This window comes from Macaca fascicularis, chromosome 14 (assembly GCF_037993035.2).
Source record: "Macaca fascicularis isolate 582-1 chromosome 14, T2T-MFA8v1.1".
In the NCBI taxonomy this organism is placed as follows: Eukaryota; Metazoa; Chordata; class Mammalia; order Primates; family Cercopithecidae; genus Macaca; species Macaca fascicularis.
In genome coordinates this window covers 1,218,067-1,245,149 of record NC_088388.1, presented here as the reverse complement: position 1 = coordinate 1,245,149, position 27,083 = coordinate 1,218,067, and the positions used below count along the sequence as shown (strand labels likewise).

Genomic DNA, 27,083 nt, shown 5'->3' with positions numbered 1-27,083 from the left:
TGAGTTGAAATCTAGAAATAGAAAGACCAAGGGCAGTGGAACGCCCATGACAACGTGGAACGGGGCTGGAAGCAATGATGGTTCCACAGGCAGATGACCTCACCCAGGTGATTCACAGGGTCAGGGTCCATGCATATCAAGCTCTGGACGTTGGCATCAGCTATCTAAGGGAATGTGAGCAATTACTTGGAGCATCTAACATTTAAGTCAGAATTTTCTTTACAGTCTACACTTAGAACATTCACTTAACTCATTCACTTAACTCTGCCCCTCCTCTGTAGAGAGTCCATTCAGTATAATCTTTCCAGTCATCTTTTCCAGCTACCTTCATATTATTGATTTCTAATTTAATGTAACCGTGGTCTGAGAGTACAACAGAAATCTATCTGGCCGGACCCCAGGCCTCCAGAATTGCCCCTTCTCTTTTTTTTTTTTTCTGAGACGAAACCTCGCTCTGTAGCCCAGGCTGGAGTGCAGTGGCATGATCTTGGCTCACTACAACCTTTGCCTCCTGGATTCAGGTGATTCTCCTGCCTCACCCTCCCGATTAGCTGGGATTACAGGCATCTGCCACCACGTCTGGCTAATTTTTGTATTTTTAGTAGAGAGAGGGTTTCATCATGTTGGTCAGGCTGGTCTGGAACTCCTGACCTTGTGATCTGCCCACCTCAGCCTCCCAAAGTGCTGGGATTACAGGTGTGAGGCACCATGCCTGGCCTACAAGCCCTGTTATATCCAAATAAGAAACACACCGAACAGAAATCCACAGGTCACAATACAGAAGTTGCTACTTTAACGACTCAGTCCTTCATGGCTAGTGCCTCTCAGTCTTATTTAAGAAAACCTTTCTCTGCCCTGGGTTCAGGAATATTGTCTTCTGAATTATTTCCTAAAAGCTCTGCAATGTTGCCTTCTGCCTTTAAATTTTGAGTCCACCCAGAACTGGTGTATGAAAGTGGCATTAAGTAGGGGTCTGACTCCATTTTATTTCATAGATCTTGCTGCTTGGCCCAATGTCATGTACTAAAAAGGCCACCTGTTGCCCACCCTGTCATCTCTGCAGGCTCTGTGTTGTTCCCTGGACTCTTTATTGTCTTACTGTAGACAATAGTCTTGCTAGTCCTGATATCTTTTTTTTTTTTTTTTTGAGGCAGAGTCTTGCACTGTCCTCCAGGCTGGAGTGCAGTGGCACGATCTCGGCTCGCTGCAACCTCCGACTCCCAGCTTCAAGCGATTCTCCTGCCTCAGCCTCCAAAGCAGCTGGGATTACAGGCACCTGCCACCATGCCCAGCTAATTTTTTGTATTTTTGGTAGAGACGGGGTTTCACTATGTTGGCCAAGCTAGTCTCAAACTCCTGACCTAGTGATCTGCCCACCTTGGCCTCCCAAAGTGCTGGGATTACAGGTGTGAGCCACTGCACCTGGCCTATTTTTTTTTTTTTTTTTTGAGACAGAGTCTCACTCTGTTGCCCAGGCTGGAGTGCAATGGCGTGATCTCAGCTCACTGTGACCTCCACCTCCTGGGTTCTAGCGATTCTCCTGCCTCAGCCTCCTGAGTAACAGATTACAGGTGCCCGCCACCACACCCAGCTAATTTTGCATTTTTAGTAGAGGTGAGCCATGTTGGTCAGGCTGCTCTCAAACTCCTGAACTTAGTGATTCCCCTGCCTTGGCCTCCCAAAGTGCTGGGATGACAGGTGTGAGCCACTGTGCCCAGCCTTGATATCTATTTGAGCAAGCTTTCACATTTTGTGCTTCTTTTACAAGAATGTCTTGACTCTTCCTAGCTATTGAGAATTAACTTATCAAGCTTTACAAAAAAACAATACAACAAAACAGGGCTTGCTGGGACTTTGGGATTATACTGACTAAATTAATTTGAGAGAAGCTGACATCTTTACATATTGACTATTTCAATCCATGAACATTGTAGATCTCCACCCTCCATCCCCACAAGACCACCTGGACTGAAGCTTAAGTTTGCTGTAATCGCCTCTGTGGGTTCCCCTTTCCTTTGTCATCTTTTCAAAAACTCCAAGAAGAATTTAAAAACATACGGTATCCATCATTTTGGGCTCTTTTCAGTGGGACGGTCTCAATAAATCCACCTTGCTGGATTTCTGGGATGAGGTGTCCCCTTTCAAGAGAGGATACAGGCCTCAGAGGTATAGCAGGACCTGCCAGTTCTGCCCACTCACACCTTGCAAGGAGCCAGCTGTGCTGTGTCCACATCAAGGGGCCCTGGAGACTCCTGGGAGGGGCCGCCCAAGCGCTGTAAACCCACCCCTTTGGGCTGTGCATCTGCTCCAGTATCTGTACAACACAGACACACACCCCTTGGCTTCTAATGACCTCTGACCAAAGCTCTTCTGAGAGAGGCCTTGGGACTCTGCCAGCACTGGTTGATGTGCCCAGGCCCTGTGGTCCCCACTGAGAGGGCTAAGGCTCTGTGGGCAGAGGAGGGCTCAGTCCTACTCTCCCTCTCCCCCTGGAGCCTGTGCCTGGACACACTCTCTCCAAGCTCACTCTCTCCACTGGGACCAGCTACATCCCCCCGGCTCCATTTCCTCTCCACAGTCAAGGAGAGCATGTCCAAAGTCCCACAGCGTCATGAGGAGCAGCTTAACGATGAGGTGTCTGTGCTGAAGACCGTCCTGCCTCTGTGGGTCCTTACCTGGCCCTTGGCCCTTCCCTCTGGACTCTGGAGTTAAGGACCCAGTCTCAGCTCCCGAAACTTTCTCTTCCCATGCCCCAGCCCCGGATGCGGGATCCAGCTGGGGCCCTGCTGTCCTTCCCTGTGGAACCCTGGTCCTGAGCCTTGGGAGTCCCTGGCCCACCAGAAAGGACCCTGGCCTGTCGCCACATGCCCGGCCTGGTGGGCCACATGCACATGCGTTCTGTCAGGGCTCCCCCAGCCCTGCTGACGCTTGGACGCAGCCATCGGGGTGAACCCATCTCCACGGCCAGGCTCACCAGAGTGAAGGGGCTTGGTCTGGGTTGGGGGCCAAAAGGTAGTAGAAAGCCCAGAGGTCGTTGCCAGTCACCGAGTGTGGAGGGATGGAGCAGCCTGGGTGGGTCCTCGCCTGGCCTTCTGGCCCAGGCTCTCTGCACTCAGCGACTTGTGCGAAACTTTATCCTGCAAGGGGTGATTGTGGTGTCTGTGGGAAGCGAGCAGCTCTCTGGCCACAACTTTCCCTCGGTTCTGGGGGACCCTGGGGGCTCCTCATTTCCCCCTGAATCTGCTCCCTAGCGGAGTGGAGGCCATCGAGGTCCTGAGGACCCGTCCAGCCTCTTCTGGGGCCCAGTGCCTCTTCTGGGCACTGAGGAGGCAGAGGGAGCCGGCCCCGGGCCGCGGGGCCCGTATGGTGAGTCAGCAAAGAAGGCCAAGTCTCACCCAATCCACAAAGCAAGGAGGGGCTGCACGGAGGGCCCTGGGGAAGCCTCGGGTCCTCAGAGAGGCAGAGCCCACCACAGCCCCTCCTGCCTGCACTGGGGCAAACGCCTCACCCTGGGCACTGCTCAGCCTGCCGGTCATAATCACAAGCCGGTGTCATGCCTCCAGGAAACTCATGCTGAGTTTGTGGCGTGTGCATCGTCATTTTCGCTATTTCTCACTTTTCCATTTTCTCTTAAGTGAGCTTTAACTTTGGTGATACCTGACAGCTAACAGGCCCGGGAGGTAAGTTTCTTTCAGTGACACTGCAGATGAGTAAGGAGAGGTCTCCTACAGGGTCAGGTGTCATGCTTTGCACAGCGATGCCCGCCAGCACAAGGGAAGGTGGATGTTTAAAGCCTGACTCTCACGCTCAGCAGTGAGGCCGGCTCTGTGTCCGGGAACGTGGCACCAGCTTTTTATTTTTGAGGCTAGAAATTTAAGGTAACAGGGACTTTCCAAGCGCTGGGGAAGCCGCGCACCTACAGGCCTTCCTTTTCTCTTCCCTACCTGGCACTTTGCGTTTCGAGTAAAACTTGGTGTCAGGGTTTTGCTTCCATAAACTTTGCTCTGCAGAAATCTACAGTTCGGAGAGACGCGTTGAACACTGTTTTCAAAACTAAAATCCAAGAGAAGTGTGGCCCTTTGCTCAGCGGCAGGAATCAGGCTGAGCGGGCTCTTCTCCACTGCAGCTGGGAAGGAGGGATCTGGCAGCCGCGTTTGGGACCCCCAGCCTGGGGCACCTTGCGGGTGCTGCGGGTCCCTTCCGGGCAGGAACCAGGGGACCTCGTTCATTTCAGCACTTCCTGGGGCCACCGCGCAGGGCTGAGCCGCCCGCCCACACAGAGCATGTCCGGCGGGCGCGGGGCGCAGGAGGGGCCGCGGCAAAGGCCCCAGAGGACACGCAGTGCCCGGGCCACCCCTTGCAGGGTCTCTGCCCGTTTTTCCAACTAAGGGGCGCTGGGACTTTGGGATGCGCCGCGGTCTGAGTGGGTCCCGGGGCCCCTTCCGCGGGGAGGGAGCAGGACCCCGCCTCGCAGCCGCTCCCCATCCCCGCAGCGGGTCCCCAGGACTGGCCCTGCTCCTCTCACCGGCGCCCGCGGCGCCCCGGCCTGCAGCACTCCAGGGTGGGCGCTTCCCGCGTCTGGGGCGGGCAGGCGGGGCGGGCCCTGGAACCCCCACCCCGTACCCAGCCCCCAGCCCTGCTCCCCCACCCCACGCCCTGGAACCCCCCGCCCTGCGCCCCCCGCCCCTCCCTGATCTCAGCCGCACCGGGGCCTGGGACGCTGCAGCAGGAACCCGGCGTGGAGGGAAAGCAAAGTCTTCTCTTTCCCAGGTAACCATGGAAACCTCGAGAAGGATGGAAACCCCCAGAGTTCAGGGACGCGCAGGCGACGCAGCTGCGACCCCCTCACCCCGCAGCGCAGCGGCCCCCGGGGCTCCGCACGATGGATGCGCGCCTGGGAAGCGACTTTCCCCGAGTTCATTAAATGAGCTCTGAACAAGCCTATCCGGAAGACGCTCCTTGGTAAGTCCCAACACGAACAGCCCGAAGCCTCTAGAAGGAGAAGCCGGCGCGGGCCAGCCCTGCGGGGATGCAGGAGGCGGGGCGGGATCGGCGAGGGGGCGGGTGCCGGGAAGGCCAGGCCGGGCCCAGGGGATCCGGGGCTGCGAACCCGCCGCACAGCGAGGGTCGGTCCATCCCGCGCAGCGGGCCCGGTGCCTCCAGTGGGGTCCGTGATGATGGGCAAAAAAAGAAGAAAAAAAAAAAAAAAGGAAAATATGTGAGAGAAGAGCCTTTAAAACCTGAATGTGGAAAACTTTCCTAATGATAAACAGAAATCCAGGAACGATAAGGGAAAAGATGAACACGTGACAACGTTAAAAAACAGAACATTTTACACCAGACAAAATCATTAGCGACATAAATAAATGATAAAGCAGGGAAAGAACGTGCAGCGTGGATCGCGGAGTTACCGTCTGTAAAGTGGAAAGAGCTGAGGAGACAGAAGAAGAAGGCAGCCCCAAGGCTGTGCTCAACCTCCTCCTAAAAAGAGAAATCCTGGCCGGGCGCGGTGGCTCAGGCCTGTCATCCCAGCACTTTAAGAGGCCGAGGCGGGCAGATCACCAGATCAGGAGATGGAGACCATCTTGGCCAACATGGTGAAACCCCGTCTCTACTAAAAGTATAAAAATCAGCTGAGTGTGGTGGTGGGCGCCTGTAACCCCAGCTACTCGGGAGGCTGAGGCGGGAGAGTGGCTTGAACCCGGGAGGCGGAGGTTGCAAGCTAAGACCACGCCACTGCACTCCAGCCTGGGCGACAGAGCAAGACTCCATCTCAACAACAACATCAATCAATCAATCAATCAACAAACAATAAATAATAAATGAAAGAGATCCTAAGGGCAGCTGCACCAAGACAGCACTGGGAGGGAGAGGCCAGCCTGGCAATGGGGACATGCAGCGATGGGGATGCCCGGTGATGGGGATGGGGCACCAGGAATCGGGTCGGGATTTGGGCAGGGGAGGCGGGTCCATCTTTGCTCAGGAGTTCCACGCCCAGGGGTCTTTTCCACAGAAGAACCGATGCCATCAGTCATAGCCACACAGAGTGATCCAGACGTCCATGGAAGGCACACACCACGGGCCAGGCTGCTGCGGAAAGGAAGGGTCCCTGTGACAGTGTGGAGGCATCTCCACTTTTCCGTGCACACATGTGTGATTTGCTTGCATCAAATACACACCAGGCCAAGGAAGGCCACGCGAAGGGGAACGGACACACTCACCTACAGGGAGGAGAGCAGACAGGGACAGCGGCACAGGCGAGGAAAACGTGGTCCCTGTGAATTCACCTTGTTTTATGTTTTGACTCTGGACCATAAAATATTTTATATATCATAGAACAAAATCCTAGTGCTTTGCCTTTTTCAAAATTTTAGACAGGGTCTTACTCTGTCACCCAGGCTGGAGTGCAGTGGCACGATCTCAGCTCACTGCAACCTCCGCCTCCTGGGTTCAAGCAATTCTCCCGCCTCAGCCTCCCAAGTAGCTGGGGTTACAGGTGCTCACCACCACACTCGGCTGATTTTTGTATTTTTAGTAGAGATGGGGTTTCACCATGTTGGCCAGGCTGGTCTCAAACTCCCGACCTCAGGTGATCCGCCCACCTAGGCCTCCCACAGTGCTGGCATTCGCGGTGTGAGCCACAGCACCCGGCCCGTCGTGCTCTTTGAATGGTAAGTGCATGTGGGGTGGTTCCGAGTGCCGGATCCCTGCAGCCTGTGTGGACATGGCCCCTTCAGAAAGAACCACAGGAATGCACTCAGACCCTGGAGGCTTCCTGGACCACGCCGGGTGCAGATCAAACGCAAAGCCCGTTGAGTCCGGGGGGGTGGGGGAAGGGGGCATGGTCATGGCTTCCCGGGGCTCTGAGGGCCTCTGGGTCCCAGCATGTGGGCTTCCTCCTAGCTCTACCTTTCAACCACCTTCCCAACGTCCTGGCGTGAGAGGGGCCCCATTCTTGGGCTCAGTCACATCTCCCAGCTGCCCAAGCAACAGGTTCCTGCTGGCGGCGGATGCCCAGGACACCCGGGACACGGCACCCTGTGCTCCCTCGGCAAACGCGCTGAGGCCTCGCACGTGGGCCCCTGGGCCACGTCCTTGGGAGATGGCCCCTGGGCCCCCGCCTGCTGGTATCACTGGCCCACTCCCTATCACGCCCACTCCCCATCCCCGCCTCGGGGCCCTCCCTGCTTTCCGGAGCCCGGCTGTGCCCTGAGGTACTGTGGTTTCCCAGCAAGCTTGGTGTTCTGTCGCAGGCTTTTAGACGTGCCGTTTCTTGGCTTCGTGTCCAGCACTAACACAGGCTCAGCTTCTGTCAGCTGTTTGGGCAAAAAGTATGCACGGAATCGCAGAGCTAACGGCTGGCAGTCTGCTGTGGAGTCGACACTGCAGAAAGGCTACATTCAGGTGGGGGCAGGGAACCGGCGGGCATGCCTCGGGGGTCGGGCAGCAGAGGCGGCAGACACCCCACCGTGTCTGTGGACGCTCCAGCAACACGTCCGTGCCTGGGTGTGAGGGCGGCTAGGGGTCTCCGCAGGGCTGCTCACATTTAAGGACGCTGTGGTCCCTAAGCATGAGCCACTCATCACTAGGGGCTCAGACTCCTGAGCTGGGGGTGCCACGGTTCCCAGTGGGCTCTCTCAGAACGGGGTCGTGCTCCACGCTCACTCCCAGATGGAAATGAAAAGGCACAACAGAACCACCCAGTGGGGAGAGGGTGCCTGGGCCCGAAGAGCAGACCCACACCCACTGCCACTGTTGAGGGAGGAGCTCCTAGGACTCGCCTCTAATTCAGTCTGGGAAACAAAGGCCAGGCTTGGCCTGAAGGCGTGCGGTTCCTGCTCCGGAGTCTGTTAACGAGTGCGCTCGGACTGACTGATTCCTTACTCCTGCGTACTTTGAATTAAGTTAAAAAATACTCGAGAACAAACATGGTAAACCTTCCCTTAAAGAACTTTATTTCTCTATTTTTATATGGATCATTTATTAAATTAGGAGGCTAAAAAGTAAAAATATATTTTACAATCAAAGAAAAATCTGGACAATGGACCCCAGTAAAATAATCAGAAGCACATGTTCTGAGACCCCGCCCGCTGACACCCTGCAGGGCAGCGCGGTGGAGAGCATCTGCAGAGTGGAAAGGAGCAGGGAGCCTCCGGCGACCTGTCTTCTGTCTCCGGAGCCCTGCCCGAGGCTCCGAGATGGCACAGTCAGGCTGTCCTTAGTGACCGCTGCCACAGAGCTGGCAATTGGCATCTTCAAACCCAGGAGCAGGAGCGGCAGAGGCCTGGCAAGGCCCGGGCCCTCAGACACCAGGGGCCTAAGCCCAGCTCCCAACCCCGCTGCAGCCTGCCCTTGTGAGCTGGCAAACAAGCCTGTCCTTCTGAGTGCGACTACCTCATTCACACCTGACAGGCGGGGGCGGGGGCGGGGGCCGGGGCGGGTGGGGGGCGTGAACCAGCTAATTCTGGGACCGCTTGGAGGGGCTCAGCAAGCTGCTTCTACAGTAAGCCTTCAAGCAGAAAATAAAGCATAAAATGCAGGAAAGAAGAATCTTATTAAAGGACTTACAAAATGTGATTTATCTATTAAAAAAATAAAGCGTTCGTGAAAAAGAAAACTAAGAGATGGCAGCAAGCGTGGTCATCGGCAAAGGGTTGCTCTCCCTCTTGGCGAAGGGTTATTCTCTGTCCAGAGAGGCGGCCCCCACCGTGCGGCTCCCTCGGGCCCCCACTCGTCATTGGCGAAGGGTTATTCTCTGTCCAGCGAGGCGGCCCCCACCGTGCGGCTCCCTCGGGCCCCCACTCGTCATTGGCGAAGGGTTATTCTCCATCCAGCGAGGCTGGCCCCCACCGTGCGGCTCCCTCCGGCCCCGACACGGGCTGCTCAGGAGCTGGCAGCAGGGGCCACGTCCTCTCCAGGAGACACCCACAGAGCCACACATGCATGGTGTGGCAGTCTCACTGCACCCCAGCAATGCGAAGGCAGAAACCAGGGCTGGTGGCCACACCTGGGCGCCTGGACTCTGAAGCCCCCAGCACAGCAAGGCCTCCAAGTGTGGCCTGCGGTCCGTCCCGGGTAAGAGTTGTTAATATCACAGATTATCTAGAACGTTCCAGTCCCGCCTGACACCTTCATTCCCAATGGAGAAGACGTAAGACCAGGCCATCTGAGACGGAATCCCAGGGCCCTCTGAGAGGTCGGCGTCTGCTGAGCAAACACCATGTCTTTCTTCTTCACACGATCAAAGGCCTTTAGGACCCACGGCTGAAGAAGGTGCCTGTTGCCGCCATGTCCCTCCCCCATGGCCACCACACACTTCAAGTTTACAAAAATAAATATTTATCAACAGTATATTTGACAAAAACCACCCCCAGTCGGTGGCGGAAAGCAGTATTTTCTAGCTGACACTGAAACTTAACCTATTTTTTCGAGGGAGAAAAAGACTAAAATGTAAGCACTAACTTCCTCCTTCTGCATCTTCCACAGAAGACCCACTTGTGGGCCTTCTCTTTCTGTCCGTATCAGTGGGTTTCCGTCCGAAGGCTGGGGGCAGACACTTGAACCACAAACGGCAGACATGCGGGTGCGCACACAAGCGTCTCGATGGCATGCGGATTACGTAAAGTGCATCACTTGTGAGAAATTTCTCAAATTCCTGACTTTCATAACCAGGTGTCACCTAAAATCTGTCCTGCAAACCAAGATGCTACACGCGGTGCCCAGGCAGGCAGAGGTGAGGCGAGCCTCCTGCCTCAGAAAGCTTTTACGCGGCCACATTCGCCAGGCTTCCCGAGCCCACACTGAACCTAGGTCCCGGGCACAGCAGCTGCCCAAGCTGTCGTCAGCAGTCGGCTGGCAGTGCTGCAACACCCTCTCAGAATCATGCACGTGCCGCCTCTATCACCTCCCACCCCAGCCTTGCAAGGCCTGTTGAGAAGAGAAGCCCCCTGGGGGGACACCACGGAGCTGGCGTGAGCAGCAGGACAGACGGACGGCAACCTCCTGCGGGTGAAGGACCCGGCTTCAGATGCCCGCTGGCTGGCAATCAGGCAGAGCCCGGCCAACCGTGCCAGGCTCCCCTCCTCATGCCAGGTGTGGGTTCATCCTGCCTTCAGGCTGGAGTCTGTCACAAGGCTGGCTGGACAGTGGCCAGGTGAGCCAGGCCAGAGGCCGGCCCCACGCCATCCACAGGAAGCGGCTTGGCTCACCAGACCCAAGCCCTGGGCAGGGGCCAGGCTCACAGCAAAGCGCGTTAGGGCAAGGACGTGAGTTTTCGGCTGGGAAGTTCTAAAAAAACCCACAAATCAGTGTGAGGGATTGTGTGTGCCTTAATCAACAGCTCTATTCCAATTACGTCACATCACAAAATGCCATGAATGGAATCAGAAGGCGCTCCACCACCTCCAACACCCTGGCAGAAGCAGCTGCTCTCTACAGCAAGAACATTTTCCAGAACAGCACGAGAAGGGGAGACGCACGTCCTGGGGGCAGGAGAATGCGCCGAGACCTCCCAGCACAAGAGGCGAAGGGAGCCCCCGCCCCGTCCTGGGCCGCCAGGAACCGAAAACCCCCATGCACCCAGAGCGGGCGTGGGCGGGGCAGCCCAGACGTCCATGGGAGGGGCGACAGGGGCCGTGTCACGGGGATCTTGTTGGGACAGCATTCCTTGGGGAGCGCCCGGTCGGCGTCCGAAGAGCTGGGGTGACACGGCAGCGAGGCGGGGGCTCTACGGCTCCTCCCCCATCTGCAGCAGGGAGTTGATGGCGGCGTCCTTGTTCCCTCGCTGGGCTTCCAGCACCGAGCGGATCACCTCCTGGTCCATGTTGGGGAACATGTCCTGGATGGCTTTCAGGTCCTCCTCGCTACAGCGGGGCTGGGCGTTCACGGCGGCCGGGGGCAGGGCCACGGGCACCATGCCGGGGCTGCAGACGGCGGGCATCCCTGGAACCAAAGATCAAGTTTGGTAAAAACATCGGAAGGTTCCAGAAGTGCCACACTAGCTCCTGCTGAAAGAAGAAAACGACGCATCCCACAGGCCTTCCTCAGGGAGGGGCCCCCTCGGGTCTCAGCAAACACCAGTCCCGAAAGACACCCTGGAAATACAAACCCTCAAACAGCAACGCCAGGCACAGCCACGGGGAAGGCGGGGCAGGGGTCCCCAGGCACAGCCACGGGGAAGGCGGGGCAGGGGTCCCCAGGCACAGCCACGGGGAAGGCGGGGCAGGGGTCCCCAGGCACAGCCACGGGGAAGGCGGGGCAGGGGTCCCCAGGCACAGCCACGGGGAAGGCGGGGCAGGGGTCCCCAGGCACAGCCACGGGGAAGGCGGGGCAGGGGTCCCCAGGCACAGCCACGGGGAGGCGGGGCAGGGGTCTCTGAGACGCATCCTTCACTAACTCATGTTCCTTCCACACAAAAATCAAAGTTTGATCTTTCAAATCTCACCCGAGCCTGTTTTCTAACTAGCAGGCTGGGGGGTGGTGGTTTGATCCCTTCAGAACTCGTGAATTGGCACCGCACACGCTTGTCTTCACTGACCAGAGGGCACACAGCATTCTCTTCATCTGGGGAACGAACTACACGAAATGTCACGCCCGCTGATCCCAACACTGCAGGGTCTGAGCCTCCTCCTTTATCAGGCATTCTACAAGATGCTTTTGCAGCTTGGCCAGTGTGTCACTGAACTGTGTGCTGGTTGAGCAGCCACCACAGGCACTGAAGACCTCAGCAAAGCTGCAGCCGATGCCCAGAATGACAACCACACACACATACAAACTACACCAAAAAATGCTCACAAAACTCACGCAAGTCAGGCAGCAGGTGTGGTGCACGGGGACCCTCAGTGTACTGGGGCCACCGTCCAGGGTTCCTGGCATCACCACCCCACAGCTACGCAGGCCCCTCGCCCCGTGTCTCATGCGGGTGGACACACTGAGATGCAATCTATCAAGCAGGAGCTGCACAGTGGTTCAGCCACTGCAGCACACACACCCCAAAGGCACGGTGTGGCCGGACTTAAAGCTCGCCTCCCAGCCTGGTGGCCACTCCCTAAAACCACAAGCAGCCCTGAGCACAGGCAGCGTGTGCAGGGCTCAGCAACCAGCGAGGCACAGAGCTCCTCCTGCAGCAGCAGCTGGAGCAGGGCAAGGGTTCACCGCGCACCCGTTCGTTCACCTTTAAAAGCACGAACGATCTCCCAGCTAGGCTCACTGGAGCACTAGAGCCCCAATCTGAGGATAGGACTTTTGTTCCTTTCTACACTCGGAAGACCCTAAAGGCAACAGAAGCCATTTCAACTCTGGCCTGAACCAACGCCGGCAACAAGGACCTGCAGTGGTGGAAACGGAGCGGACGGGGCTAGCCACTGAGCCTCCAGTGCCAGCTGTAAAGACCAGGGCTCCTCAGAAAGGAAGGCCGCCGCTTCCCAGCTCCTTCCAGGCCAGGCCGACTCTTCCTCCACACCCACCCCTGCCTCCTCCGCTTCCCGGCTCTCTCTGGGCCAGGCCCACCTTTCCTCCACACCCACCCCTGCCTCCTCCGCTTCCCAGCTCTCTCTGGGCCAGGCCCACCTTTCCTCCACACCCACCCCTGCCTCCTCCGCTTCCCGGCTCTCTCTGGGCCAGGCCCACCTTTCCTCCACACCCACCCCTGCCTCCTCCGCTTCCCGGCTCTCTCTGGGCCAGGCCCACCTTTCCTCCACGCCCACCCCTGCCTCCTCCGCTTCCCGGCTCTCTCTGGGCCAGGCCCACCTTTCCTCCACGCCCACCCCTGCCTCCTCCGCTTCCCGGCTCTCTCTGGGCCAGGCCCACCTTTCCTCCATACCCACCCCTGCCTCCTCCGCTTCCCGGCTCTCTCTGGGCCAGGCCCACCTTTCCTCCACGCCCACGCCTGCCTCTTGTCCTGGCCAGCGGACACCTCACCTCACTGGGAAAGCATCATCCCCACACTGATCAGCCTTTCAGCAATGAGGGAAAATGAACCAAACCACAGCCAGGTGGGGACGTGGCCACCCTCACCACCCTTTCTTCTTCCTCAAACAAGACAAAGGCTCGGCCACTACCTGTCCTGGAGGGACCCCGGGACCCCCGTGGCTTTCTGGGCGCCCCAGCCGGCAGGGGGGCAGGAGCTCAGCCATCACCTGTCCCTGCCCACACGGCTCCCCACAGCATGGCAACAGGAGGAATGGAGCTCGGCACTGCCTCTCTCTCCAGCCTTTTCCAGTCTGACGGAGAAGGGACAGGAGGGGAGATCGCTGCAAAATCGACAATGGTGACTGCGATGCTGTGACGTCATGGCCTGGGGCGCCTGAGAAACCCGCTCTGCTGACGACGAGGGGATGTGGCGCCGACTGGCCCTCAAGTGAGTCCCGACAGCACGGCCCCAACACACTCGGGACCAGGCACCCCAGGGGAAGAGGTGAGTGCTTCCGTGGTGTGGGCCGAGGGGCAGTGGCCCGGCTCACTCCCCTCCTCCCTGCAGGGCAGAGGCCATGTGCCTGGCCTGAGCCTGACCCATCCTGGTTACCAAGTGTGATATGTCCATCAAGCCCTCCGGGAATGGAGAGTGCACCGTGTCAGGGCTGCCTGGGGACTTCAGGAGGACAGACCAGGAGCTCTGGGGCCTGGCGGAGAGCAAATTCCCCGAAACGTGGGCAGAGAGGACGCCACGGGAGCCGGGGGCAGCCCAGACCCCACCTGTAGCAGCCCTGGGAGGACTGGTGGGCGGCTTCGCTGTGTCCCTGCTGTCCACCGTGCTCAGCGTTCTGCACCCACGCGGACGAACGCGCAGCACAGGACAGGCCTCACCTCACATTCTTCATGCCGCGTGAATCTGCTGTCATACCTCAGCAAAATCAAATACTCTACTGACAAACACAGCGGTACCCAGGAAAACCAAAACCTGTCCCTTTTCCATTCAGGAAAAATTGCTCCGAGAACACCCTGACCTCAGACCACACAGCACGATGAGTCCCGGCCGCTGGTGGGCAGGGGGGCATTGGCCCTGCTCAGGCTGAAGGCATGTGGCTCTGGGCCCCAGACGTCTCGCATGACAGTGGAAAGACATCCAAAGAGCAGGTGGGGACAACCATCCAGCTCAGAGACTGTTCCAGAACTCCCAAGGCTTGTTGCTCTTCTCCCTCCACAGAGCGTATCACAAAGAAGAAAACCTGCGTGATTCCTTGTTCCACAGCCACCAAGTTAGCGGGTTAATAAACACAACAGCAGAGAGCTCGAAGTGACAGTCTGGGAAACTTAAGCATCCAATTCTCATTTTGAATGGAACCATTTTGTATTTTAAACGACATGTGCTGCTCAGCTGCAAACTCTGTGATTGCTGGAATTCCACCTGCGAGGGGAAGCATGCCTGGGCTGTCGGGTGAGCCCTTGGCTGGCCCTCTCTGGAACTCACGGGCGCTGTGAACGCTGGCTGTTCCCATGCATGGTGCCACGCGTGCACGTTCTCTATGGACCTCCCTCTTGTCCGTCCTGCCAGCAGGTGTCCACCTGTGCGTTCAGCTTTGCTTTCATACTTTATGGACAGGCATCCACGTCACAGTCTGGTCGGCTCCACAGAAACCAGTGGGGGTTGTGCCCACAGAGACGCAGGCCAGGATGACGGGAGGGACTGCGCTGCTGAGGACGTAGGACAGTAGCTGTCCCCTCACCCAGAGAAAAGCACTCCAGGCCTGTGTGAAACGGAGGCGCACAAGGGAATAGACAGAAACAGCGTCAACTGGCAGCTGCAGCCATGGTGAACAGAGAATGAGCCGATGTACGCTCTGGTGCTGCCAGTCCAAGGCCGGGCTGGGGAGGCGCTGGACACCCCACTTTGCACGCCGACTCTCCTCCCACCACCAGGCAGAAGGAGGTGGAAAGCAACACGGAGGAGGGAAAGCAAGGAGGGCCCCAGAGGACAGCGCGGCCGGCGCCACCATCCGCCTCTGGGCCTGTCTCGTGGGGACCCTCAGGGCAGACCCCTGGCAGTGGCTGCAGCCCGAGTGCCCCTCCTTGCCAGGGACAGCTGGAGGAACAGTGCAGGCAGGGCTGAGGCCCAGTGGCGACTGCACTGGTTTCTCACGTGCGGAGAACGCACAGGAAATTGAGCAGTTGGCTGCCGTCACCAACCTGGCAGTCTCTGTCCACTCTGCAGCTCCGTGGAAGAGAACGCGCTTCAGGAGGCCACGCGGTTTCCAGATGCTTCACGCCTAGATGTTTCCTTAAAATTGAGGCTAAAAACCCCGCTATAATCACATGATGCCTGCCACTATTTGAAATCTATAAAATATCTAATTTGGTAATCAAAATAATACTTTGTTTAAAAAAATCAAAACTTAAAACTGTTCTCTTCAGGCCATGATCATGGCATAAAAGCTTTAATGATCAAGCTGTGCTTTGTGTCCCAGCCTCCCTGCCTCACTGTTGTGGTCACACTTTCTTTTTGTGAAGGAGACGGTCTGACCTCAGCGCACCCGGCTTCTGAGTTGCTTTGTGGGGGACTCTGGCTTTTCACTGAGGAAAATGGATGGTCCTCGCGAGGGCTCGGCCAGCGTTCAGCCCTCAGTCTCCATAGAGGTGGCAGCCAGGCTCAGACAACACGGGAGGCTCCAGGGCCTGAGCCCACCCAACGTGCACAGTGAGCCCCCGAGACCTGCACCCTGCGCGGGCGTCTCTGGGCAGCGCCCAGCAGGCGGCAGCTGAACAATGGAGCGGCGGAAGGGGCTGGTGAGAAGCCGGGCTCTCCCCTCCTGGCCCGCTCCCGCGGCCCCGCCTCAGCAGAGGGCTTCGCCAGGCTGCCGTGCACGCACGCAGGCCCGAAGCCACGCAGCCAGGCAGAGCAGGCGGCACAGCCTTCCGCACTACGTGAGTCATAAACAGTTGAAGCTGTGGGCGACACACGTGCTCTGGCCAAGATGCACTTTGAGATTCCACTTCTGAGAAGAAAACCCTGGTGTGAATCCGCCGTGCTCGCCCAGTCGGCCCGAGACGCCCTGAGCACGCGGCCGCCAGCCTCTCCGAGGTCTCCGCAGACTTCGCCCTCCAGCTGGCAGCGGCTGCTGGGAGGACGGGCTGTGATCACAGATACTCAGAAATTAGGGTACTCAGAGGGAAATCAGGGCATCAGCTTCCAGTGAAGAAGGGCGCCTTGTTCACACTCTACAGTGCTGTTAGGACAGTTAAAAAATACTTCAAAGGCTCCTAAAAGCAATGCTCTCCTAATGGGAACCAGGGCTCCTGGGAGAAACAGCTAACGCCAGGGCTGAGGCCGGAAATGCAGAGAGCCAGGGGCTTCCTGCAGTGCCAGGAAGCAGGAAGAGGCCCCGAGAAGGATCGGAGGAGGCCAAAGAACAAAGACCCTGCCTGAGGGGGCTCCCTCTGGCCAAGTCTGGGATAATTTGAGTGAAAAAATAAACAACATGCCTAAGGGATTCTGATCCACGGAATAAAATAGGAAACTGCAAACCCACATTGCTGAAGAAGTCGGATAAACTCGGGCTGACAAGGGCGGGATCTCCCCATGGTCCTGCGGTGCCTCCCACACGGACACTTTTTAGCTCCCCGCGGGATCTCCCCGTGGTCCTGGGGTGCCTCCCACATGGACACTTCTTAGCTCCCGGGAAGCAGCCAGGCAGAGCCCTGTGAGGGGTGAGCAAGTCACACCAGTAGCCCTACGCTGGGTGGAATCTGTACTGAGTAAAATGCAGGGGCCCTGCCAGCAGCCCCGGGGAGACTCAGCCCTACCCTGCAAGGCCACATCAGCAGCCCCACCAGGTCCCTGACCAGAGCACACCCCAGGAGCAAGATGGGGACCCCTCCAGGCCAAGGGAGGCAAGGCCACGGAGGGCCAGCGACCCCGGGTTGGATGCTGTGGCCCCCCAGGACACTCAGACGGGGTCCAAGCAGGGGACAGTGTCACCTTCATCTGGACGGCTGTCCTGTGCCAGGAACACCCCTGCTTTATGGGAAACGCACGCCTGGGGGTGGGGTGTGGGGCTGGGGGCTCCGGTGGGGCGGCAGGTGGACGAGTCCTCATGGGCTCTGGCAGATGTCCCTGCATCTCCTTGGTAACTTTCCTATGAAGTGTGCGGCTGTTTCAAAATTTACAATGTCTATCAAAAGAAAATTTCAAAGTCTGTTTATAAAGAAATCTAGCCTTTCCTAAAACAAGCATTTTAGGGAAAACTTGAAAGGCATCTACAAAGAGAATTAAGGATAGGAACCAGAAAGAGGTAGGTCAATCAATGTTCTCTGTCATCTGAATGCTCTTCCAGCCAGATACACCCCGGCGCTGTATCCAGTCGATGGAACTGCACCCCCCAAAAAGACAGGCCGAGTCCTAACTCTAGCCTGCACAGGGGGTCTCAAGACCGAGTCTCTGCAGATGTGAGCAGGTGAGGATGATGGCATGCTGGGGCGGGTGGGCCCTCAATCCACGGACTGGGGTCCTCATGGGATGAGGAGGAGGCAGGCACAGAGCGCCCGGCCCAGAAGCTAGAGGAGACGGGGAGGATCCTCCCCACAGTGGACTTCCAGCCTCAGGAAGCTGGAGGGCCTGGGTCTCTGTTCTTTCAGGTTGCCCATCTGTCTCCAACTCAGGACAACCAAACAGAACTTCACTAGCGCCACGAACTGCACGCCACAGAAGGCACTTCCACCTCACAACGGCGGCTCTGGGCTGTCCCAATTACAAACCAGAACCCCCAGGAGCCACTCCAGGGGCACCCAGGGCACAACAGGGCCCCCAGGGCAGCAGAGCTCCCCTGGCCAGGCTCCAGGCTCAGGAACACCTGCGGGGCTCCCGTGCTCGCCCCCGTTTCTCTGCCACGGTGCTGGCTCTTCCGCTTACTCAGATGCCCGCCCTCCTCTAACTCTGAACACCTAACGGCTGCTTCTGCGTTTCTGGCTCACCTCCGGTCACTTCCTATGAAGCATCCTTTCCTCAGTGATGGGGGGGCGCTGGTACTGCCTCTGCTGCGCTGGTGGTTTTCTTTCTTTTCTTTTCTTTTTTTTTTTTTTTGAGATGGAGTTTCGCTCGTCGCCCAGCCTGGAGTGCAGTGGTGCAATTTTGGCTCACTGCAACCTCCACCTCCCGGGTTCACGCCGTTCTCCTGCCTCAGCCTCCCAAGTAGCTGGGACTACAGGCGCCCACCACCACACCCGGCTAATTTGTTTGTATTTTTAGTGGAGATGGGGTTTCACCGTGTTGGTCAGGATGGTCTCGATCTCCCGACCTCGTGATCTGCCTGCCTCAGTCTCCCACAGTGCTGGGATTACAGGCGTGAGCCGCCGCTCCTGGCCCAGGCTGGTGGTTTTCTAAGACACTGGACACCATAGAGGCCCTGCTCAGACACGGGCTCTGCTCTTTCCTCTGGAGAAAGGCAGCCCTGGCACCTGCGCAGGCGGCTTTACTTGGAAACAGAGTCTCGATGTGAGCAAGTGAGGGCAGGGCCATGCTGTTCTCATAAGCAGTTTCGTCAGAGAATGTCCTGAACACCAGTGGACAGACCAGAGTCTCCCAGCGCCGTCCCCTCCTTCCCACCACCAGGCTGGGTTTCAGGCCACATCAGGTGGGTCTAGGGCAAGGTCCTGACTCCCAAGGTGGCCTTTCTGCATCTGTACGGGATGCTGCCAGGACTGGGGTGCGGACCAGGCCTCTCCACTCCAGCTGGGCTGGACACCAGCACCGGCCTGACAGCACTCTCGCCTGCCAGCAGCTCTGTCCCACCCCAACCCCAAAGCAGCCCCTGAGCACAAGCAGCCGGGGCCTCACGCAGGCCCCGAGACCCTCCCCCAACACCACCACGCATCCCCAGCGCCCTGCCCGCAACTTGGCCACTTCCATGGCCTGGTCCCCCAGTGCAGAGGGACCCACGCTCTGCCAGACACCAGCTCCCCGGAATGAGAGGCCACCTTGGGTGGAGAACCAGGGTGGCCACAGGCTCCCCCCGAGCACCTCCTCAGGGGCTGCTGTCCCCCCGCCTGCTGAGGACGCTGGGCCCGTCCATGGTGGGGGCTGGCCTTGCACCAGCTGCTACGACAGCGACAGCTGGACCAAAAATGCAACAGCGTGAAAAGCGACATTCCCGCTTGGTGTTGCTGCAGCCACCGGCTGCTCACTCTTAACAGTGACACACGACAACGGCTGCAACAGCGCAGTGCAGAGCATGCATCGCCCGACAGGGGTGTGAGGTTCTCCTGCAGAGAGCTGGGCACGACGAGGTTTCAGTCACATTTCCACACCTCTGAAAATTTCAACTCATCTCATTTCTGCCAACAATTAGAAAAAAAACCAATTCTATTCTCTAGATATGCAAACAAAATTCAAACGTAATCCTTGGCTCCCTAGCCTAGAAGGATCTGCGTGCAGTCGGCACGTCTGCAGGATTCTAGAACGGATGGCGTCCCCCCACCGGCGCTCTAAGCCCTGTTCCCTTGTCCTGCGCCCGCCCTAGGCCCTGGGGTTTCTACCAGGGGGGAGGCACCCAGGGAGGAGGGAGCACACGCACCTGTGATGGGCACGTAGCCGACGCCCTGCTGGTACACCGTCGGCATCAGGACCACAGGCTGGGGTGGCATCACCATGGCAGCTGGCAGCAGCTGGAACACAGCGGAGATGGTCCCGGGGTCAGGAAGGAACATCTACCCATCAGAACCTCAGGAATCGCCCTCCCCATGCTAGCCCCGAACCCAGCTGTGAGCCCTGAGTGCACAGGGGACGCCGGGGCCCACTCCCACCCCCGCACCACCTCCTCACGTCCAGGAGGTGACATGGCTCAGGCTTACAGACCCCCCGCACCACCTCCTCACGTCCAGGAGGTGACATGGCTCAGGCTTACAGACCCCCCGCGCCACCTCCTCACGTCCAGGAGGTGACATGGCTCAGGCTTACAGACCCCCCGCGCCACCTCCTCACGTCCAGGAGGTGACATGGCTCAGGCTTACAGACCCCCCGCGCCACCTCCTCACGTCCAGGAGGTGACATGGCTCAGGCTTACAGACCCCCCGCTAACTGGGATGTGACGGAGAGACGATGGTGTCAGGAGGGACATCCCAGTGTAGGTGTCAAGGGGGCCTGGGGGGAACCACACTGCACAGCTGTGGTGTCTGAGTTTAAAACTGTCAACTTGAGATAAGTCACTGCACTGCTGTCGTCTCTGAGTTGAAAACTGTCACCTGCAGGTAAAGTCACTGGGGCGTCATGACGGTTCTGCGTATGAAAGCATCGGTTAAAGCTGCGTCCTGAGACATTTACACGTGGTCACTCATGGCTGGGACTTGCTTTAAAATATCCCGGCGTTAACAAAAAGGGAGTGGGAGGAGCCAAGATGGCCCAGAAGAGCGGCTCCCTGCTGCGCCCTCTCCACTGTCACATGGGCCTTGCATTTCCCACAGCACCATTTTTCAGCAACAACCTAAAAATTCCCTGAGTGATAATACAGAGAATCCCTGAGTGATAATACAGAGAATCCCTGAGTGATAACACAGAGAAGACGGTAGGAGTTCTGCGTCCTGGAGCCTCTAACTGGCCCTCCCGATGCCCCCAGGAGCTGCAGGTGTCCTGAGGATATAGACAGCTGGGAGCCAGGGCAGCTGACGTGCTGGCCCCACGGCCAGGCCTCGACTTCCTGACCCCGAGCGCGGCAGCCCCCAGGCTTCCCCCACATCTCCAGAGATGCCCTTCCACACCCTGGCCAGTGCCTGCCCTGTTGGGAGGAGCCTGGTGTCCCATAGGGCCCAGGGCTGCATCTCAGACCCTGGAGGGCTGCTCAGCTGGACCCTAAGGGCAGAGCTTGGAAGGGCTGTGAGGGACCTCCGAGGACACAGGGGCCTGCAGTGGAGACCACCACAAAGGGTGGGCCCATCTTAGGAACACAAACAACCCCGATGCTCTTTCCCCAGACAGAATCGATGGGCAGGAGCAGTGGGCGGGGCAGCTCCTCTCTGCCACCAAACCACCCAGGGCCCCTTCCCTCTGTCCTCAGAACGCTGAGCCCTGCTGTTTGACGGACTCAGTGCCTCCAGGAAAGAGACCAGGGTGTCTGCGGGGTGGCACAGCCCCGATGTGTCCCAACATACCCTGACCCGCCCCACCCCAAGGCCTCTGACGCGTCCCGCCCCTCCCCGATGCCCCTGATACCAGGCCGGCAGCTCACCGCGTAGGACATGACGAGGTTGATCATGCCCTCCTTGTCGTCCCCCTGCCTCCCGCTCAGGCTGTACCACTTGTCCTCCACCTTGCCTTGCCTCAGGGACTCGGGGATGGTGATGTGGGTCCACGCGATGCGGTCGTCCATGGAGAAGGCTCTCTGGGGGAGAAGAGGGAGATGCCTCAGGCATTAGGGAAGGGGCCGCCCTTTCCCTGCGGTCGCACCATCATGGGCCCGTCTCGAGTTCCCATCTCATCGGTGGAACAAGGCTCCCACCTGCACCCACACCCCATCAATGAGACCCCTCAGGCAGCACGGGCTTCACGGTCGTTTATCAACGATCCTTCCCTCTCTCCACCAGGATAGGCCAGGGCCAGGGCTAGGTCTGGGGCTGGGGAAAGTGAGGGTCCTGGGCTGCTATCCTCCTCCAGTTCCAATTCAGGGACACTAGTTGCTCCTCCCCAGCCCTCCGGGCCCCATCCTTGCTCCACCGGCTGCCACCTCCCAAGCCCCAGAGCAGCCGGGGCACAGGCTGGAGAGGACATGGGGTCTGCCTCCCACAGCTGCCTCTGTACTTCCCATGCGCTCTCCACTCTTCTGAGGGCCAGGGAGGGGAAAGCAGGTCGGGATGGGGAGAGAAAAGCCAGGAGGAAAAGGCAGGGCCCAGGCAGGGAGGACTGGCCATTTGCTGGCCTGGCTGCCCCACAATGCTCCCTAGCCCCCAACCGTGCTCTAGCCTCCCAATGGCACAGGTGCGAGGTGCCGGGACCACGCGGAGCAGCAGCCTTGCCACATCCCCCTCTGACCTTCTGACTCTGCCTCAGAAGCGCTGCAGGTGCAGCCATGGACAGGACTCAGGACCCTCAAGGGTCACAGCCACTCGCACCATCAAGAACAGCTTTCCCACCCGGCAGGCGGCCGGACTCGCTGGAAATCCCACCTGCTGGTGAGCGGCCAGACCCGGTGCACCCGCCCAGTGGAGGGGACACGTGCACGCTCTGTCCCTGGGTCATGCTTGTCACTGGGGATGTTTCCAAATGTAAGGGTGTTCAAGGAGCTGGAAACAATCTCTTTTTTTCACATTCCTTGGGGAGAGTAGGACCCTGTTATGCACCCAATGAAACACCAGGTGGGGACCCACACCTCGAAGCCAGCCAGGAACGTGGTTGTGTCGGCAGGTGTGTTCCCACGGCAGCCACGCTCAGCCACGTGCAGCCTCCCATAAGAGCTGGCATGTCCCTCTCACCTCATCGAAGATTTCGAGATAGAACGAGTCCACGCCTGGGGGCACCGTGCAGTGGATGACCTTATTCCAGCGGGGATTCTTGGCGCCATTGTGTGCCGTGGGCGTCTCATACACCGCATAGCCCAGGCGCAGTCGGCAGTAGGGGTCCATGCGGGTCATGCCGTAATTCTTGGCCAACTTTGCCTGGAATGAAGCCAATGTCAGGAAAAGGAGGTGCCAACCATCGGGAGAGGGCGGGTTCTCTAGGCCATCTGCCTCCCTGAACCCTTCCATGAGGCCTTTTGCTAACATATCGACTACAGACACTCAGAGTCGCCAGAACACGACTGTGACCTGCTTCCCAGGAGGCCAGGAGCAAGAAGACTGAGCCACAGAGGAATCGTGCAGTTCTGAGACAAAGTACGTGGCTCATCCTTGACAGCAGAAACCTACAACACTCACAGACACAGCTGAGGCCGCCACTCAGCTGCCACGAAGGGTGCGCTCTCTAACCACCTCAGAAGCAGCTGAGGAGGGAAAGAGGAGGAGGTCCCGGCACAGAGCTGAGAGCCAGAGCACAACAGGGAGCATGAACCTGCCCCGGAGCACGATGACCCGGGAGACAGGAGCGTGAACCTGCCCCGGAGCACAATGACCCGGGAGACAGGAGCGTGAACCCGCCCCGGAGCACGATGACCCGGGAGACAGGAGCGTGAACCCGCCCCGGAGCACGATGACCCGGGAGACAGGGAGCGTGAACCTGCCCCCGAGCGCGACGACCCGACGACCCGGGAGACAGGGAGCATGGACCCGCCCCGGAGCGCGACGACCCAGAAGACAGGGAGCGTGAACCCGCCCCGGAGCACGACGACCCAGAAGACAGGGAGCGTGAACCCGCCCCGGAGCGCGACGACCCAGAAGACAGGGAGCGTGAACCCGCCCCCGAGTGCGACGACCCGACGACCCAGGAGACAGGGAGCATGGACCCGCCCCGGAGCGCGACGACCCAGAAGACAGGGAGCGTGAACCCGCCCCGGAGCGCGACGACCCAGAAGACAGGGAGCGTGAACCCGCCCCCGAGTGCGACGACCCGACGACCCAGGAGACAGGGAGCGTGAACCCGCCCCGGAGCATGATGACCCGGGAGACAGGAGCGTGAACCTGCCCCGGAGCACGACGACCCGGGAGACAGGGAGCGTGAACCTGCCCCGGAGCACGACGAGCCGGGAGACAGGGAGCGTGAACCCGCCCCGGAACACGATGACCCGGGAGACAGGAGCGTGAACCCGCCCCCGAGCGCGACGACCCAGAAGACAGGGAGCGTGAACCTGCCCCGGAGCACGACGACCCGGGAGACAGGGAGCATGGACCCGCCCTGGAGCGCGACGACCCAGAAGACAGGGAGCGTGAACCCGCCCCTGAGCGCGACGACCCAGAAGACAGGGAGCGTGAACCCGCCCCGGAGCATGATGACCCGGGAGACAGGAGCGTGAACCTGCCCCGGAGCACGACGACCCGGGAGACAGGGAGCGTGAACCTGCCCCGGAGCACGACGAGCCGGGAGACAGGGAGCATGAACCTGCCCCGGAGCATGACGACCCGGGAGACAGGGAGCGTGAACCCGCCCCGGAACACGATGACCCGGGAGACAGGAGCGTGAACCCACCCCCGAGCGCGACGACCCAGAAGACAGGGAGCGTGAACCCGCCCCGGAGCATGATGACCCGGGAGACAGGAGTGTGAACCTGCCCCGGAGCACGACGACCCGGGAGACAGGGAGTGTGAACCTGCCCCGGAGCACGACGAGCCGGGAGACAGGGAGCGTGAACCTGCCCCGGAGCATGACGACCCGGGAGACAGGGAGCGTGAACCCGCCCCGGAACACGATGACCCGGGAGACAGGAGCGTGAACCCGCCCCCGAGCGCGACGACCCAGAAGACAGGGAGCGTGAACCTGCCCCGGAGCACGACGACCCGGGAGACAGGGAGCATGGACCCGCCCTGGAGCGCGACGACCCAGAAGACAGGGAGCGTGAACCCGCCCCCGAGCGTGACGACCCGACGACCCAGAAGACAGGGAGCGTGAACCCGCCCCGGAGCGCGACGACCCAGAAGACAGGGAGCGTGAACCCGCCCCGGAGCATGATGACCCGGGAGACAGGAGCGTGAACCTGCCCCGGAGCACGACGACCCGGGAGACAGGGAGCGTGAACCCGCCCCGGAGCGCGACGACCCAGAAGACAGGGAGCGTGAACCCGCCCCGGAGCATGATGACTCGGGAGACAGGAGCGTGAACCTGCCCCGGAGCACGACGAGCCGGGAGACAGGGAGCGTGAACCTGCCCCGGAGCACGACGACCCGGGAGACAGGGAGCGTGAACCCGCCCCGGAACACGATGACCCGGGAGACAGGAGCGTGAACCCGCCCCCGAGCGCGACGACCCAGAAGACAGGGAGCGTGAACCCGCCCCGGAGCACGACGACCCGGGAGACAGGGAGCGTGAACCTGCCCCGGAGCACGACGACCCGGGAGACAGGGAGCGTGAACCCGCCCCGGAGCGCGACGACCCAGAAGACAGGGAGCGTGAACCCGCCCCGGAGCACGATGACCCGGGAGACAGGAGCGTGAACCCGCCCCGGAGCGCGACGACCCAGAAGACAGGGAGCGTGAACCCGCCCCGGAGCGCAGTGACCGGGAGAGGTGCGTCCCTACTCCAGGCGGGAGCGAGGACACCTGCTGTGCATGATTCAGACGCCACGTGGCTGCTTTCCTCCCCGTCATGAAGGCAGCAGCCCTGCCTGTGCTATCGGAGCAGGTGGCATTTTGGGGACAGGAACTTGTCTTTCTTGTGTCTCCCAATCACAAGGAGCCACATCACATGTAGACCATGAGATTCGACTTCAGGCCAGGCACTCAGCTGGGCTGGGACATTTGAGGTCCGCGGGGTGGGAGTGAACGTGTGTTAAAGGGAATGAACATTCAGAATAAGACAAAAAACTGTGGCACATAAGACAGAAGACTGCGGCACGTAAGATGATTGCTCGGCAAACAAACTCAACGTGGATGGCAGGTTCAAATATAAAACCTAGAACTGTAAAACTTTTACAAGAAAAAATCAAGAGAAAAGCCGTCGTGAGCTGGGTTGGGTTCAGTCCTGCAGCTCCGGCTGCCTCCCTGGAACGCAGACGGCCTCCCCGCACTGCCGCCACCCGCTCTCCTGCGGCCAACCTGGCTCACCCCCAGGAGCTGGTGACAAAGACCCCAGGAGCCACCTCGGCCCTCCCAGCCACACAGAGCCCACCAGTTCCTCCTTCCCAGTGTAACAGAGTCCAGACACTGCCCCCAACCCCTCTGAGGGCACGGCCTCCCGTCCTCTCTGCCCTCTCTCTGAAGGCACGACCACCCCATCTTCACCGCCCCCGCCCCCCTAAGGGCACAGCCACCCCATTCTCACCGCCCCCCACCCCCCCTGAGGGCACAGACAACCAGTTCTCGGTGACCCCCTCTGAAGGCACCGCCACCCTGTCCTCACCGCCCCCTCTGAGGGCACCACCACCCTGTCCTCACCGCCTCCTCTGAGGGCACAGCTGTCCCATCGTCGCCACCCCCCGCCGCACAGCTGAACTCTCCCCTCCTGTGCCCACATCTCTGGACTGCCGGGTCCTCTGTTTTCTATTCTCATCCACATACAAGTTCCCTCCTTTCACTTCTAACCAAAACTGTGGCCGGCCGTTTTATGTCAAAACCGCCCCATTCTTGGGTCCTTAATTTTAGCGTGTTTCTTGGGTGGCCGGAGCGTGCTCTGGAATACTACGGAGGAACAGTTTTCTGGAAGCTTCTGGGTGACTAGCAGCTTCCAATTCCCTTCTGCTGCACACCCACAGATCTGCCAGATCAGCTCTTACACTCGAAACTCTGCCCCTCTAAACTCCTTAGAAATTGCCCTATTTTCTGGAAGGTATGTAGCAGGAAAGTCTGAGACCAGCGTGATGTTCCCAAGCTTTCAGGTAACTGTGCTGTTTCTGCCTAGTTGCTAAGACTTTTTATTATTATTAACTTTAAAGGCTTTGAGCAAAGGCAGCTTTCCGGGCGGCATGTGGGACTCCCGCTGCCAGCGTCCCTGTGCCCGTCACCGACACCTGCTCACACTGGGTCCTGCCCGCTTCTGTCACACTCAGCCTTGTCCTGTCATTCCCGTCTCCTCCCACTGCCCTCTGCACTGTGGCTAGAAAACTCTAGGAGGAGCGTCCTGTGACATCAACTGCTCTACTGAAGTGACCTCCTTGATGTTTACGGAAGCATCTGCCCATTCACTACAACCCCACACAACCACACGCTGTTGTGATGCGGCAGACGCTGCGGGCACTGCGGGCACTACGGACACTGCGGGGACACGCAGGCACCGCTGCCTCCCCGACAACGGGCAAGAGACGCGCGGCAGACACACGGCATGGCAGACGGCGCTACCACTGCAGGCACGACCAGCTCGGAGGACCAATGTGTGGGCTGCAGGATCTGGAGGAAGAGCTGCAGGAAGCGGGAAGAGAACAGCCAGGGAACAGGAAGGTCAGGAGTGACCGGGGGAGGCAAAACATGGGCCCCGGCTTGAGAAGCCTCGGCAGGACAATGCCCACGAGAAAGGCCTGTGCAGGGAGTGACCTGCTCTGGCCACAAGCCAGTGGCTGAGCGGAGGCAGTGGGTGGTGCAGGGGGCTC

The 27,083-nt window shown here is 59.3% G+C and overlaps 1 protein-coding gene across 15 annotated transcripts in view; it reads right to left on the bottom strand.

Moving 5' to 3' along the window:
- Positions 1-27,083, bottom strand: part of TOLLIP (toll interacting protein) — a 68,343-nt gene that overhangs the window by 24,949 nt on the left and 16,311 nt on the right. For 6 of the 15 annotated variants that reach the window (XM_065527726.1, XM_045372406.2, XM_065527733.1 and 3 more), the window contains exons 3-6: positions 22,390-22,572; positions 21,150-21,302; positions 19,503-19,593; positions 7,933-10,941 (exon numbers count right to left, since the gene is read on the bottom strand). In XM_065527726.1, coding sequence (XP_065383798.1) covers positions 10,727-10,941; positions 19,503-19,593; positions 21,150-21,302; positions 22,390-22,548 — 618 coding nt within the window. In that variant the 5' untranslated portion in view covers positions 22,549-22,572 and the 3' untranslated portion in view covers positions 7,933-10,726. Of the gene's footprint in view, positions 1-5,219; positions 6,091-7,932; positions 10,942-19,502; positions 19,594-21,149; positions 21,303-22,389; positions 22,573-27,083 lie in introns of those variants that run through there. The other 9 variants (XM_074012791.1, XM_074012787.1, XM_074012788.1 and 6 more) reach the window with 3 other exon arrangements.